Genomic DNA, 15787 nt, shown 5'->3' with positions numbered 1-15787 from the left:
TCGTTTCAGTGCTGATATCTCTATTTAAGGAAGATACGTGTGGTATTCTACAAATACCCTCTGTCATTTAACTGAAAACAGATGAATGAATTTAATTTTAAAATGATCAGAAAGTGATTTTAATCAGGAACTAACTATCAAAGATAAAAACGAACAGGATTACAAACTGTACTACAAACTGTAGCCCAACGTAGGCTGATATTTGAGAGTTCAAAATGTCTTGATATATGGTGATTATGTCACCATTCAGACATGTAAAACACCCCCTGAGCCCAAACATTCTTACTGCTTTCTCTCATCAAAGTCACTTTATTATACTATTAGACATGTAAAAGCCCACGTATAAATATGAAATTCCACCTGTAGATTCTTAAAAGTGTATAAAGTAATTCTACTGGCACCTCAGTGGCGATCCCTAAGGAAAAGCACAGAGGAAAAAAAGGAAAGTCTGACACAGAGACGTTACCAATTTGAACTATATTTTTAAACAGACCAAGACATATTTTATAGTTGGTAAGTATGTAATGCCATCACTGATTTAAACGTATTTTATATTTCTCTACTGCAACTTCTTGTTAGTTGTTTCTTATTCAGTATTCGGTGGATTTTTGGTTGAGTATTTCTTTAACTTCCTTTGTGTTTTTTGATGCATTCATGTTGTAATCTGATGTCCGGTTCTAAAACCTGTCTGTCCGTCTGTCTTCACAGGAAGTAGAATCAGCTGCAGGACTGTCCAGCAGGATGAAGGGGGCTGGGGGAGTTGGAGGAGGGTGGAAACAGGAAGGGCAGTCAAGCGGCCCTCCTCCTCCACCTGGGGGTCAGTCAAAAACACAGACTCTGTCCGAAATCCCTCCCTTGTTCACTCATTCACTGTTTAACATTTAATAAACAATGGTTTACTCTTTAGTGGATATTGAAACACATTTTTGCAGATGCTGTGTGGCACAACTTAATTTTTCCATCTATGAAATCCAACACAGTTAGCAGTAAATAGTGTTCATGCTGTGGAGTAGTCTCTTTGTTTTATTGTATGAACTTTGGAGTTTTACACTAAATTCAAGTACATCAATATCTCCATAAATGATTTGCAAGTGTAACAAAACAAACATTTCAAATTGTGAAATTTGATGTGTGTGTTCGTGTTTGTGTGTCTACAGCTGTAAGAGTCCTACCTGTGGGAGGCGTGATGTCGCCCCCAGTTGCTGCGGTGGCACCTGTAACACCTGGTTCGTATCAAGTGTGAATAGGAATATGAGACAAAAACCTCATCAAACATGATTTTCATTCCTCCTTCCTGTTTACTGTTTCTCCTCCTCTCTCCTCCAGATGCACAGCAGGCTGCTTTGGCCCAGCAGCAGCAGGCGATCATGAACCAGCAGGCCATCATCATGGTAAACCCTCCGTCTGGTTCTGGGTCTGTTGATTAGTTCCAGCACTCTTGTTTTGGAATCAATGCGTCATTGTCTTGTTTCTCAGGCTCAGCAGATGACCATGCAGGCCATGGCCATGGTCGGCAGCCCAGTCACCAGCCCCCCCACCTCCCCAATCACAAGCCCTCCCATGAGCCCCCTGCTCCACCACCCTCCCAGCCCGTACGCTCTTGCCAGCCCATACGCTGTCATACCCCCGAGTCCATACGCTAATATCCCACCCAGCCCCTACGCTAACTTCACTCCAACTCCCTACGCTGCAGCAGACATCCCATCCAGGCATCCCCATTCTCCCCCTGCTCGACTGGAACAAACTCCATCGCACCTTCAAGCTCAGCCTCCTGCAGAGCCCCAGTCTCAGCCTCTGGGCCTCCGACCCACATCCAACCCTCAGCAGAGCTCCACCAAAACTGAGTCCGCACTGCCTAAAGCTAACGCTGCAGCACGGGTCAGTAACTCTGAGATATGTGAGGTAACAGTCCAAACTGACATATTACATAAGGATTCAGTACTTTTTTTAAGTCATGAAAGATGTTTTTGTTGTTATTGTAAATTCCAACAACAAAGAACAACGTTTCCCCAGGAAAAATTCTATGAACAAAAAAAGATGCACTTTCCTTTCATCGAAAGAGACAGTGGTTTGTTTGCACTAAAAATAAGCACAGCGCAGTCAGGATGAGTAAAAATTGTTTAAAAAGGGAAAAGCAAGTGTACTTGAAAGTGAATGAAAAATATGCATAACCTTTATGTTATGAGGTAGCCTTGTTTAGATAAAGATCCTCTTTGTCAGAGAGACCTGAGTCAAGAAAAATAAACATACAAAAGCACACACAGCATCAGTGACAGACCTCACTGAATAGAAGTTAAGCTTGAAATCAGCCAGTGGGATGGAAAAAATCCCCCAAAAATCTCCAGACAGAAGTCGAACAAGACTGAGAGGTGTTGCAGGATGTGCCCTTAGTTTTAGTTCAGTAAGTCGGTCAGTGGTGAATAAGTAGTAATATAATATAATTGCTTTAATACGCAACAATCATTCAATATTTAAATGTATTTTTCAGCCACGTGAATCATATGATGCTGAGATGCACAATCCAGATTTCTTGTTTTTTATTTGAATCGCTTTAATGATTCCAGATGTGACAAAACTGAACATTAGGGTGCAGCTCAATGCAACATGACATTAAATTGTCCATCAAACTTTACAAAAACATTCAAAAACACAACAATCCTTGCACACGACGGAATTCAAATAACCATCTTGAATTGCAGCTCACACATTTCTATTATCTGTAACAACAGAAATGCGCTGCGTTCAAACAGTAACGTCCTTCTGCAATCTCCCAGCTCGGGATCAATAAAGTAATTCTATCCCATTCTATTTTTCTGCTCTGACATTCTCCGGGCTGCAACAAATATCTCAAGAGACAAAATGTTGTGTCTGGAAACTCTGTCCTGTCTGTGTGGCCTTTTCAGGTTCAGTCAGGTAAGGACAGCGTCTCTCGGAGGAAGGCTCCGGGGATCCCCATAAACAAGGATACACCAGTCAGGAAGTTTGGTAAGAGAAGAGAGAGAGAAAGTCCCTTCAGTCCGTTTAACTAGAACTCTTATTTAAGAGTTTCACACAAGAGAGAATCACTCCTTATTGCCTTTTTGTGTGTGTGTGTGTGTGTGTGTGTGTGTGTGTGTGTGTGTGTGTGTGTGTGTGTGTGTGTGTGTGTGTGTGTGTGTGTGTGTGTGTGTGTGTGTGTGTGTGTGTGTGTGTGTGTGTGTGTGTGTGTGTGTGTGTGTGTGTGTGTGTGTGTGTGTTTGTGTGCGTTTGCTTTAGCCCCAGTGGTTACATCTCATCCGCCCCCTGCTGGAGAGGTGGTGAAGTACACGGCTCAGACAAAAGATCACATCTTCCCCAGCCAAGATATCAAAGGTATCTGAATTTAAAAAGATTAAAAAATGTCTATGTCACATGAATGTAAATTAAATTAATTTATTTATTTCTTGATTTCTAACAGACACATCAATGTAATTCTCACATGGTTTATATTATTTTTTTCAAAGACATCATCAATAGGTACAACTCCCCACCTCCACCAGGAGCCCCACTGCCAGCTGACAAGAGGTGAGATCTAACAATTCAAATTTACAATAAAGATAATGAAAAGTATTTAAAAACATGACTGTTTAAAATGAAAAAGATAGACACAATAAGCCCAGATTATACAGTACAATACATTTGTTGTTGAGAAAAATCTGCGAACTGTAATGTGTGATGTTGACACTGTGTAGTAGACCAGAGGGGAAGTTTAAGAGGAAGCAGACCCCTCGTGATGAAGCTTTACAGATTCTCAAACCACAGATGGACAACCCCCCTGCTCCACAGGTACACACACACACAAACACACACACACGCGCACACACACACACACACACATATGCCTAAAAACAATGAGTTTATACAGAACAAATGCAATATTAAACAATGCTAGAAATCATTCATGCAGGGTTACGTTTTTTGTGTCTATCTAGCCCAAACGTCCTGTGGCCGCCGCACCATCTGCGTCTGCAGTGAAAGACACAGGATTTAAACCCACCAAGAGCATGAAGACAAGAGCACCTGATCACCCTCTTCCCATACCTCCTCCAGGTACTCACACTCACTCAAGTATACACTTATATTAACACATATTCCAATACAGACAAGGCCACATCTTAGTTAAACGTCTGTTGTGGATTTCTTGCTTATTGAACAGTTAAACATTGAACATTTTACAGGACAAAAGTCTGCTCTGATGTCAGGCGTGTGGCCAAATGTTAGGCCCTCTGCTATCAATCCATCAAAGGGCACTGTCCGCTTTGCTCAGCCCAAGACAACCGTGATTGGTTTAAAGAAATACAAACAAGACAGAGCATAGCCTAATTTGCCTAATTGGAGGCATAGCTCTGCAGGTTTTACTTCAACCAAAACTCACTTAGTAGCTTTCCAGCGTGTAGATGGTGAGAGCTTATGTGTAAAAATTGTCTCCTTATGATTAGTCACTCCTGTGCAGGATGTAGCAGAGAGCAAAATCAAAATTTTTACCCCATTTTGTCAGAGGACATCTCGCATTATTCAGCGTAAATTCTGCCTTGATGTTAACTACTGTATTGAGTAACTTGTTGACGTACTACAGGCCTATTTGTTAACAATAAGGAAGTTCCAGACATGGTCAGGAGTAAAGAAGTGCAGAGACACACTGAATCACCACGACCATATGATACTACTGATATGCAGATTCTGAAAATGCATCCTGTCGTCTTATGGGAATTTGAGTGTAAAAGAGTGGAGCAAGAGATCGTTAACATGCTCACTTAGCGCAGTTTTGTCCAAATAAGGACGTTAAATAGGTGTGTGAGCCTCACTGCTCACAGGACAGACGGGAAATGAGGGAGAGACAGCGTTGTCGGTGGTTAACCGTTTATTCCGGGCTTTCCCCAACGTTCCTCAACATAAAACAAACTACACAAACGAGCAGCCGTCCCTCTGACGGCCGTGGTCAGGTGTCCGCTGCCTCTTTCTGGGTCGTCGCCGCTCGGGTCCTCTCACAGGACCCAGCCTACTGCAAGAGGCAGAACCAGGTTACAAACATGCTTATGTAGCTGACTGATTACCTGATTCTGCCCAGCTGTCTGATCACCGGCTGAGCCACTCCTCCCTCTCCTCCAGCAGTCGACACCTTAACCACACCCCACTGCCACATACCCCCACCGCCCGACTTAGGCCGGGATCCCACCGGCCGCAAGCCCACTCCCCCCCCCCTCCGCGGAGCGGGAGAGAAAGTCAGCCACGACCATGCGGTTACCCGGCCTATGGATCACCTTGAACCGGAAAGGCTGTAATGCCAGATACCAGCGAGTGATCCGCGCGTTGGCATCTTTCATGCGGTGGAGCCATTGGAGCGGGGCATGGTCCGACCAGAGGGTGAATGAGCGCCCCAGGAGGTAGTAGCGGAGGGCCCCGACCGCCCACCGTATGGCGAGGCACTCCTTTTCCACCGTACTGTAGTTCACCTCCCGCTGAGCCAGCTTTCGGCTAATGTACAGTACGGGGCGGTCGATCCCCTCCACCTCCTGGGACAAAACGGCCCCCAGCCCACTGTTCGAGGCATCGGTCTGCAGGATGAAAGGGAGAGAAAAGTTAGGAGTGTATAAGAGTGGCTTCCCACAGAGGGCTCGCTTCAATTCAATTCAATTCAATTTCAATTCAATTTTATTTATAGTGTCAAATCATAACCAAAGTTATCTCAGGACACTTTACAGAGTAGGTAAAGACCCAACAATTCCCCCATAGAGTACGGTGGCAACGAAAACCTTCCCTATAACAGGCAGGAACGTCGGACAGACCCAGCTCTGTGGAGGACGGTCATCTGTCTTGACCGGTTGGGGAGGAAGAAAAGGAGAGAGAAAGAGAGAAACACAAAGATAGACAAAAGACAGAGAGACTGACACACTTCCAGAGATGCAAGCAGCCAGCGAGTAACAGTAACTATAACAATATCTATAGTAATGTGAACATGACCCACATGTTATGGCAGTCTGCATAGCAGAACAGCAGGAACACGCACATCCAAGGTGACAGAACATGAAAATGAAAATAATTATGACAAAATGATGAGTAGGGGCAATAGCAGCTACGATACAGCAAGACATACCACTGATGGTGTTTTTATGGCTACAGATTTTATAATTTATAAAAGTAGTGACAGAATAAATGACTAATAGTTATTGAAGTAGCAGGAAGCGTCAGTAGGCACCACCACGATCAGCAGAGACCTGCACACAGGACCAGGGCAGCAGGCATCACCACCATCAGCAGGGACCAGCACACAGGACCACGGCAGCAAGCACCACCACGATCAGCAGAGACCAACAATCAGGTCAACAGCAGCAGGCACTAACACCATCGGCAGAGACCTTCATACAGGACCACAGGACCACAGCAACAGGCATCACCACCATCAGCCGAGACGTGCGCGCAGGAACAGGGCAGCAGGCAGCACCCCCATCAGCAGGAACCTGATACACAGGACCAAGGCAGCAGGCACTACCACTGTCAGCAGAGACCTACACACAGGACCAGGGCAGCAGGCACCACCAGCACCAGCAGAGACTAGCGCACAGGACCACTGCAGCAGGCACCACCCCCATCAGCAGGGGCCTGATATACAGGACCAAGGCAGCAGGCTCTACCAAAATCAGCAGTGACCCACAGGACTACGGCAGTAGGCACCACCACGATCAGCAGAGACCTCGGAGATGACAAAGCACAAACAACTCCGGGGAAGAAGTTGAATTAATAACATGCATTGATGAGACATGAATGACATAGAGAGGAGAGAATCTCAGAGTATTAGGAAAGGTAATATTTCCCCTTGCAGACTAGGCTTATAGCAGCATCATTAAACTGAACGGACGCAGCTTTAAGAATAACAACAGCAAAACAGCTGAGAGCTCGTAAGCCCTAGCTGTAAGCTTTATCAAAAAGGAAAGTTTTAAGTTTACTCTTAAATATGGGGACAGTGTCTGCCTCCCGAATAACACTTGGGAGTTGGTTCCACAAGAGAGGAGCTTGGTAGCTAAAGGCTCTGCCTCCCCTTCTATTTTTGGAGACTCTAGGAACGACAAGTAGCCCTGCATTTTCTGAGCGCAGTGATCGAGTTGGGTGATACGGTACTATGAGCTCTTTAAGATACGACGGGGCCAGACCAGTAAGAGCTTTATAGGTAAGGAGAAGGATTTTAAAGTCTATTCTAGATTTTACAGGTAGCCAGTGCAGAGAAGCTAATACAGGAGAAATATGTTCTCTTCGGTTTGTTTTAGTTAGTACACGAGCTGCAGCATTTTGTACCAACTGGAGACTCTTAACAGACTTATTGGAGCAGCCTGATAATAAGGAATTGCAATAGTCCAGCCTAGAAGTAACAAATGCATGGACTAGTTTTTCTGCATCTTTCTGAGACATAATGTTCCTAATTTTTGCAATATTACGCAGGTGAAAATATGCAGTCCTTGTTGTTAGTTTTATGTGGGAATCGAAGGACATATCCTGATCAAAGATAACACCCAGATTCCTTACTGTGGTGCTGGAGGACAACACAACATCATCCAGAGTAACAATGTCTGTAGCTATTGAGTTTCGGAGGCCTTCAGGGCCAAGTACAATAACTTCAGTTTTATCTGAGTTTAACATCAGAAAATTGCAGGTCATCCAGCTTTTTATTTCCTTAATGCACATTTGAAGTTTATCTACCTGATGGGTTTCATCTGGTTTGATCGATAAATATAATTGTGTATCATCAGCATAACAATGAAAATGTATGGAGTGCTTCCTTATAATATTTCCTAAGGGAAGCATATATAAGGAGAATAGAATCGGTCCAAGGACAGAGCCCTGTGGGACTCCGTAACTAACTTTAGTGTGCATGGAGGATTTGTCGTTAACATGTACAAACTGAGATCTATCTGATAAATATGACTTAAACCAGCTCAGTGCGGTTCCTTTAATGCCGATCAGATGCTCCAGTCTGTGTAGCAGGATGTGATGGTCAATAGTGTCGAAGGCAGCACTAAGATCTAGTAAGACAAGCACAGAGACAAGTCCTTTGTCTGAAGCTATTAGAAGGTCGTTGGTAATTTTTATCAGTGCTGTCTCAGTGCTATGATTTGCTCTAAATCCTGACTGGAAGTCCTCAAGTAACTCATTATTATGTAGAAAGTCGCACAACTGATTGGCAACTAATTTCTCGAGGATCTTAGAGAGAAAAGGAAGGTTAGATATAGGTCTATAGTTGGCTAGAACCTCAGGATCAAGACTGGGCTTTTTAAGAAGAGGTTTAATTACAGCTACTTTAAAAGACTGTGGTACATAACCTGCTGATAAAGACATGTTAATCATATCTAATACAGGAGTGTCAACTAAAGGTAACACTTCTTTGAGTAACCTGGTTGGAATAGAGTCTAGGAGACAAGTAGAAGGTTTTGATGCTGAAATAGTAGAGTTTAATTTGTTAAGGTCGACCGGAGAAAAGCAGCCCAAAAATATATCAGGTCGTACAGTTGTTTCTAAGGTTCCTGGGTTTGATGAAAGATTGGTGCCAAGCGAGTTGATTTTGTCTCGAATAGTTATAATTTTGTCATTAAAGAAGGTCATGAAGTCGTTACTACTGAGGGTTATAGGAATACATGGCTCAATAGAGCTGTGGCTCTCTGTCAGCCTGGCTACAGTGCTGAAAAGAAATCTAGGATTGTTCTTATTCTCCTCTATTAAAGATGAGTAATAGGCAGCTCTGGCATTACGGAGGGCCTTCCTATATGTCTTTAGACTTTCATGCCAAGCTAAGTGAGATTCCTCCAATTTAGTAGAGCGCCATTTACTTTCTAATTTTCGCGATATTTGTTTTAGTTCACGGGTTTGTGAGTTATACCACGGAGCTAACTTCCTCTGTTTTATTTTCTTCTTTTTTAACGGAGCAACAGAGTCGAGTGTTTTTCTTAGTGAGCAAGCAACACTGTCAACAAAATGGTCAATTTCAGAGAGACAAACGTTAGTGCAGGACTCTTGAATATTAGGATAAGGCATTAAAGTAAATGCAGATGGAATCGCTTCCTTAAATTTAGTTACAGCACTATCAGATAAACATCTAGTGTAGAAACTTTTGCCCAGAGGTGAGTAGTCCTGTAATATGAATTCAAAAGTTATTAAATAATGGTCTGATAAAATAGGATTCTGTGAAAAGACTATTAAGTCATTGATTTCCACACCATAAGCCAAAACAAGGTCGAGGGTGTGATTAAAACAGTGAGTAGGTTCATGTATACACTGACTAAAACCAATCGAATCTAATAGAGAGATAAACGCAGTACTAAGGCTATTAACAACATCAACGTGAATATTAAAATCTCCTACAATGATTACTTTGTCAGATTTAAGGACTAAATTTGATAGAAACTCTGAGAATTCAGACAGAAATTCAGAGTAGGGACCGGGAGCCCGGTACACTATAACGAGTATAATCGGCTGCACAGTTTTCCAGGTTGAATGTGAAAGACTAAGAACAAGACTTTCAAATGAATTATAATTTAGTTTAGGTTTAGGGTTTATTAATAGGCCTGAGTCATAAATCGCTGCGACGCCTCCTCCTCGTCTACTGCCTCGAGGAATATGAGTATTAATATGACTGGGAGGAGTGGATTCATTTAGGCTAACATATTCTTCGGGACGCAGCCAGGTTTCAGTCAGACAGAGAACATCAATATGGTTATCTGATATCAGATCATTTATTAATACAGCTTTAGATGACAGAGATCTGATGTTTAAAAGTCCACATTTTATTCTCTGATTTTGTTGCATTATCGCAGATTTGGTGTTGATTTGCATCAAGTTTTTCTGTATAGCTCCTCTTCTGTTCATTTTTGATTTAATTAATGTAGATGATCGTGGGGCACACAGCGTTTGTATAGGATACTGAGCTGTAAAGTGATCCACAGAGCTCGCGGAGAGTTGTGTAAGACTGCAGCTATGCTTGCTGTGTGCTTGCGGTATGGGCAGCGCAGAGAGGTGAATTAAACTCTGACTCTGCATCCTGATCCCAACACTGGGTTTTTGTCAGGAGGTGGTGGAGGTGCAGGACTCGATAGTCAGGTCAATGTTTGCAGACAAAAGTCTTGACCCTTCTTGGTTAGGGTGCAGGCCGTCGCGTCTAAAAAGCTTGGGTCTTCTAAAAAAAGTCGTGAAGTTATCCACGAATGGAATGCCCTTCCCCAGGCAGTGTCCTTTAAGCCACAGGTGAAGCTGGCGGAGGCGGCTGTACATGACGTCACCAAAACGGGGCGGGGGAAGCGGGCCGGAGATGATCACACGCTTCCCTGTGTTCAGCAGGTGGTCCACCATGGACCTGAAGTCCTGCTTGAGGACCTCGGACTGGCGTTTCTTCAAGTCGTTGGTGCCGGCTTGCATCACCAGCGTGGAGGCCGACCTGTGTTGTGAACACAGCTGGAGGGCGGAGCACTCAACGTCCCTGACGCGGGCTCCAGGGTAGCAGAAAGTCTGGCCGCAGCGCACCCTCACGTGTCTGACCATCGAGGTTCCGACAACCAGCACGGGAGGGGAAATGCGCTGCCTCGCGGCTGCTCCTAACCGGGGCGGAGCAGGGGGGTTGGTTTGGGCGAGCGGACCCCGGCTCCTGGGTCGGCGAGAGCCACGACTGACTCTGTGGGCGGATGCCGGAGTCGAGCTGGTGCGCGCACCGAGCGGGGGAAACTCCTGCAGGCTTAGGACGTCAAACCTGTTATCCAGTGGTAGATCCGGAGGCGGAAGGGGGAGAGATCGGCGAGCCCCAGTGCCCCTGTTCACCCTCGACCAGGGTTCCCTCGGCTTGAGTGGAGTTGAGCTCACCAGGCCCGGGGCCGCGACTCCGTTCTCCCTGGCTGAGCACTGCCACTCCGCGGGGAGAAGGCAGGAGGAGGAGGGCGCCGATGACTTGGGCCTGGCACCCTGTTGCTGCCAGCGGGACTCGGTGAGTGTTGGTGCCGAAGTTCCGGTGGTGATGGAGCCAGTCCATGGCAGGGTGGTGTTGTCGGCAGCCGTCATGGTACGGTCACCAGCGCCGGAAGCCTTAAGATGGGCGAGGAACTTCGCCTGAGTTGAGGCGACGTTGGAAAATTCCAGGAGGATTTTGTTCTTCTCCATGAGGTCAGCCTTCAGTCCAGAGACGTTCTCCCTCAGCTTTGAGAGCGTGGGGAGACAGGACTCGCACACAGCCATCATGTCGCAGCCTGTGCAGTCTGTGCTGTGGATCCGTCACCCCGGGGCACAGTACCGTCACAGGTAGGAGAGTTAAATGAAATTACGTTACGGCCTTTGGGCCGAAAGTTCCGGGAGATCCCTTTTTACTCCTGGGCAGGCAGCCCACTTCACCAGTTGTTTTTAGATCCCGCTGAGTTGAAGAAATGTTTAAAAATTGGCGCCTCGCTAGTGCGATTCGGCGTCACGACTTCCGTGTTTTACTTCTCCGGTGTGATCAGAGGCAACCACAGGCCCGATCGTTAAATGCTTCGGTCGATCGGTTGAAGAAATTAATACAATAGAAGCTGGGCACGAGTGATTGCAAATATGAAATCGATTAATTAAGTTAAAAACAATACTTTCCGGAGCCGAGGTGGCGGGAAACCCGGTGAATTCAAACGAATTCAAACGACGCTGCGCATGCGTATGTGTAGGTGACGTAGACAGTACAAAGCAATGCAATACAGACCAATACCAGTACAGACCAATACAGACCTCTAGGTGGCGGCGACCACAGGAACGGAGGCTTCACCCTCTCAAACGCCAGCTGACACGGCTCCGTCCACTGGACCGGATCTGAGGCACCCTTTCGGGTCAGGTCGGTGAGGGGGCTGGTCAGCTCTGAAAAGGCCGGAATGAACCTCCTATAGTAACCGGCCAGCCCCAGAAACCTCCTGACCTCTTTTTTTGTCTTGGGTGTTGGGCAGGCCGCAACTGCTGCGGTCTTTTGCACCTGTGGCCGCACCTGCCCGCCCCCCAAGTGGTACCCCAAATACCGTACCTCCCTCCGTCCAACCGCACACTTCTTCGGGTTGGCCGTGAGCCCCGCCTTCCTCAGAGACTCGAGCACCGCCCCCACCTGCTGCATATGCTGCTCCCAGGACTCACTATGAATGATTACATCATCCAAGTAGGCCGCAGCATATGCAGAGTGAGGCCGCAGTACCCGGTCCATGAGGCGCTGGAAAGTAGCTGGGGCCCCGAACAGCCCGAACGGAAGTGTGACAAACTGGTACAAACCGTACGGAGTGGAGAAGGCCGTCTTTTCCCTGGACTCCAGCGACAGGGGAATCTGCCAGTAGCCCTTGGTCAAATCCAGTGTCGTGAAAAAGCGAGCCGTGCCCAGCCGATCCAGGAGTTCGTCGACCCGGGGCATTGGATAGGCATCGAATTTGGACACCTCATTGACCCTGCGATAGTCCACACAGAACCGTATTGACCCATCAGACTTGCGAACCAGCACAATGGGGCAACACCAGTCACTGTTGGACTCTTCTATTACCCCCATCTCCAACATGGCCTGAAGCTCCGCCAGAACAATTTTCCTCTTGTGTTCTGGCAGCCGATAGGGTCGTGAACGCACGGTCACCCCTGGGGGTGTTTCTATGTGGTGGTGTATGAGGCCTGTGCGTCCTGGCAGGGGCGAGAACACATCAGCAAAACGCTGCTGCAACGAGGCCACATCTGCTCTCTGGCTCGGTGAGAGATGGTCATCAAAGGGGACCGGTGCTGAATAGTTTGATTTTGCCACCTCCGGCCCCAACTCATCTCTCTCGATCACCGTAGTAGCCAGAGACACAGCAGTCACCTCCCTCCAGGCTTTAAGGAGGTTGAGGTGGTAAACCTGTGTTGCTCCGCCCCTGTCTGAACGCACAACCTCATAGTCAACATCCCCCACTCGCCGTGTGACCACAAAGGGCCCTTGCCACTTGGCGAGCAATTTGGAGCTAGATGATGGTAGCAATACAAGCACTTTATCTCCCGGTGAAAACTGTCTAAGTTTTGCCCCTCTGTTGTACAGACGCTGCTGACGTTCCTGGGCCTGGAGCAAATTCTCCCGTGATAACTGACCCAGTGAGTGGAGTTTTGCTCGCAGGTCCAGGACGTGCTGCACCTCGTTCTTGCTGGTGCTTGGACCCGCCTCCCAGTTTTCCTTGACCAGGTCCAAGACACCCCGTGGTTTTCGGCCGAACAGGAGTTCAAAGGGAGAAAATCCCGTGGAGGCCTGGGGAACCTCCCGCACTGCAAACAACAGAGGGTCCAACCATTTATCCCAATTACGGCTATCCTCGTGCACGAACTTACGAATCATGTTCTTTAGCGTTTTGTTAAACCGCTCCACCAGGCCGTCGGTCTGGGGATGGTACACACTAGTCCGGATTGAACGGATGCCCAGTAATTCGTATAGTTCGCGTAGTGTACGTGACATAAAGGATGTGCCCTGATCAGTCAGGATCTCTTTCGGGATCCCAACTCGGGAGATAACTTGAAACAGTGCCTGTGCAACACTCTTTGCAGAGATATTGCGCAGAGGCACCGCCTCGGGATATCGGGTTGCATAGTCCACTAGGACTAACACAAAGCGATATCCCCGTGCACTCCGGTCTAATGGCCCGATGAGGTCCATGGCAATTCTATCAAATGGGACCTCCATTAGTGGTAGTGGGCGCAACGGCGCTTTTGGGGTGGCCGGCGGATTGACTAACTGACATTCGCGGCATGATGCACACCACCGACTTACATCTGCGCGAATGCCCGGCCAATAAAATCGGGCCATGATCCGGTTCAGTGTTTTGTCATAGCCTAGGTGGCCCGCCATGGGGTTATGATGAGCCGCCTGGAAAATTGTTTCCCGACGGCTTTTGGGCACCAACAACTGGGTGAGTTCTTCGCCTGTTCGAACGTCACGACTCGCTCTGTATAACCTGTCCCTAATGACAATAAAATATGGGTGAGTGAGTGCTGTGTTAGGGTGGACCTGGCAACCATCAATTTTCATCACTTGGTTAAAGGCATGACGGAGGGTCTCATCCCGAGACTGCTCAAGTGGAAAATCTTCCATGGGGGCTATCTGCAGGGCCCCCGGAGCCAGCCGTGCTGGCCCCGCCGGCCCCACGCCCCCCCCGACGGCGTCGGGATGCGGCACCCCCGTCTCACCACTAAGCACGGCACACCACCCGCATTTCCCTGACGTACGTGACCGCACCCTCATAGTTTCCCCTGCTAGGCTAGCAAACCCCGGCCAATTCGTGCCCAAGATTAGAGGGTGCGTGAGGCGAGTGCTAACTCCAGCCCTAACTCTATGCTTTTTCCCTCTAAAAAGAATTTCTAGAGCCACCACCGGATAATCGTGAATATCCCCATGCACACACCTCACCTTCACCCACGATGCCTCTAGCAAAGCCCCCGGTCGAACCAAGCGCTGGTGGATCATGGTCTGTTCACAACCAGAGTCTAGCAGAGCTTGGTGTGTACCCCCCTGTATACATACCGGTATACGGTACGTCCCTTCCGAACCGGGGGAGGGAGCTGGCGGTCCCGCAACCCGCACCACTTGCCCCACCTCCATGAGGGGGCACTCCGCCCGGAGATGGCCGGGCTGCCCACACCGCCAGCACCCCTGCCCTGGCGTCTGAGGAACCCCCCGGGGTGCCGGTCGATCAGACACGTAGGCTGGGCCCTGCGGAACAGAAGGCAGTGTGTTATTAGTGGGCCAGAGCGGACCGGGCTCCGGGTGTGTGTGTGTGTGCGGGGCAGGGTGCGGTGCAGCGGCCGCCGGGAATCTCCTCCTCGGGGCCGGGGTGGGACGGCCCGCGGAGATCGCCGCTGGCCTGGCCTCCTCCCTCATGCTCCGCCGGGGAAGGGAGAGATGGTCCTCCGCGAGGACGATCGCTGCCTCGATGGTGGGGGGACGGTGGCACTGGACCCAGTTGGCGGTGGACGAGGGTAAGCCGGCGATAAACTGCTCCAGCGCCACCTGTCCAACGACGTCCTCGGCGGAGTGGGTCCCCGGCTGGAGCCAGCGCCTCGCTGCATCGAGGAGCCGCTGCGCGAAGGCGAAGGGGCGGCCGGCTTCCTCAAAAGAGAGCCCCCTGAACCGCCGCCGGTGTCCCTCTGGCGTACTGCCCAGCCGGTCCAGGATGGCTCTCTTCAGGTGGGTAAAGTCGTGGCGAGAGGCCGCCGGCAGGCTGTGCGCGGCCAGCTGCGCCACGCCGGTAAGAAGGGGGAGAAGCCGGACCGCCCTCTCCTCCTCCGGCCACCCGCACGCCTCCGCCGTGCCCTCGAAGATGTCCAGGAACGCCTCCGGATCATCCTCTGCTGTCATCCGTTGAAGGGCAACAGGCGGAGGCCGGCCGCGACTGGGCTCCGGGTCGGGCTGGGTGGCCGGGCGCTGCAGCAGCTCCTGCAGGAGAGCACGATCTTCCCTCTGGGCCGCCACGATGTCGGCCAGGGCACGGGACTGCTGCTGCTGGAGAGCGGTGGTGCTCTCCTGCATCGCGGCGAGGTGCTGGAGGGCCAGCGACAGCGGACTTTGGGCTTCCGTCATGTCCCTGTTCAGGCGCCAGATGTGAGCCTCACTGCTCACAGGACAGACGGGAAATGAGGGAGAGACAGCGTTGTCGGTGGTTAACCGTTTATTCCGGGCTTTCCCCAACGTTCCTCAACATAAAACAAACTACACAAACGAGCAGCCGTCCCTCTGACGGCCGTGGTCAGGTGTCCGCTGCCTCTTTCTGGGTCGTCGCCGCTCGGGTCCTCTCAC

General features: G+C 48.9%; 1 protein-coding gene across 1 annotated transcript in view; it reads left to right on the top strand.

Annotated features, from left to right (window-relative positions):
* myo15ab (myosin XVAb) overlaps positions 1-15787 on the top strand; it is a gene marked incomplete at its 5' end in the record, with an annotated part of 60524 nt that overhangs the window by 28903 nt on the left and 15834 nt on the right. The window contains 9 exons of the mRNA XM_083936684.1: positions 709-817; positions 1158-1226; positions 1327-1391; positions 1477-1878; positions 2904-2985; positions 3256-3351; positions 3483-3543; positions 3711-3804; positions 3951-4068. Of these exons, the coding sequence (XP_083792810.1) occupies positions 709-817; positions 1158-1226; positions 1327-1391; positions 1477-1878; positions 2904-2985; positions 3256-3351; positions 3483-3543; positions 3711-3804; positions 3951-4068 (1096 nt within the window). The remainder of the gene's footprint in view (positions 1-708; positions 818-1157; positions 1227-1326; positions 1392-1476; positions 1879-2903; positions 2986-3255; positions 3352-3482; positions 3544-3710; positions 3805-3950; positions 4069-15787) is intronic.

This window comes from Echiichthys vipera, assembly GCF_963691815.1.
Source record: "Echiichthys vipera genome assembly, chromosome: 2".
NCBI lineage: Eukaryota > Metazoa > Chordata > Actinopteri > Perciformes > Trachinidae > Echiichthys > Echiichthys vipera.
Note: the sequence above shows the minus strand (reverse complement) of the source record. Positions and strands in the feature narration are given on the sequence as shown.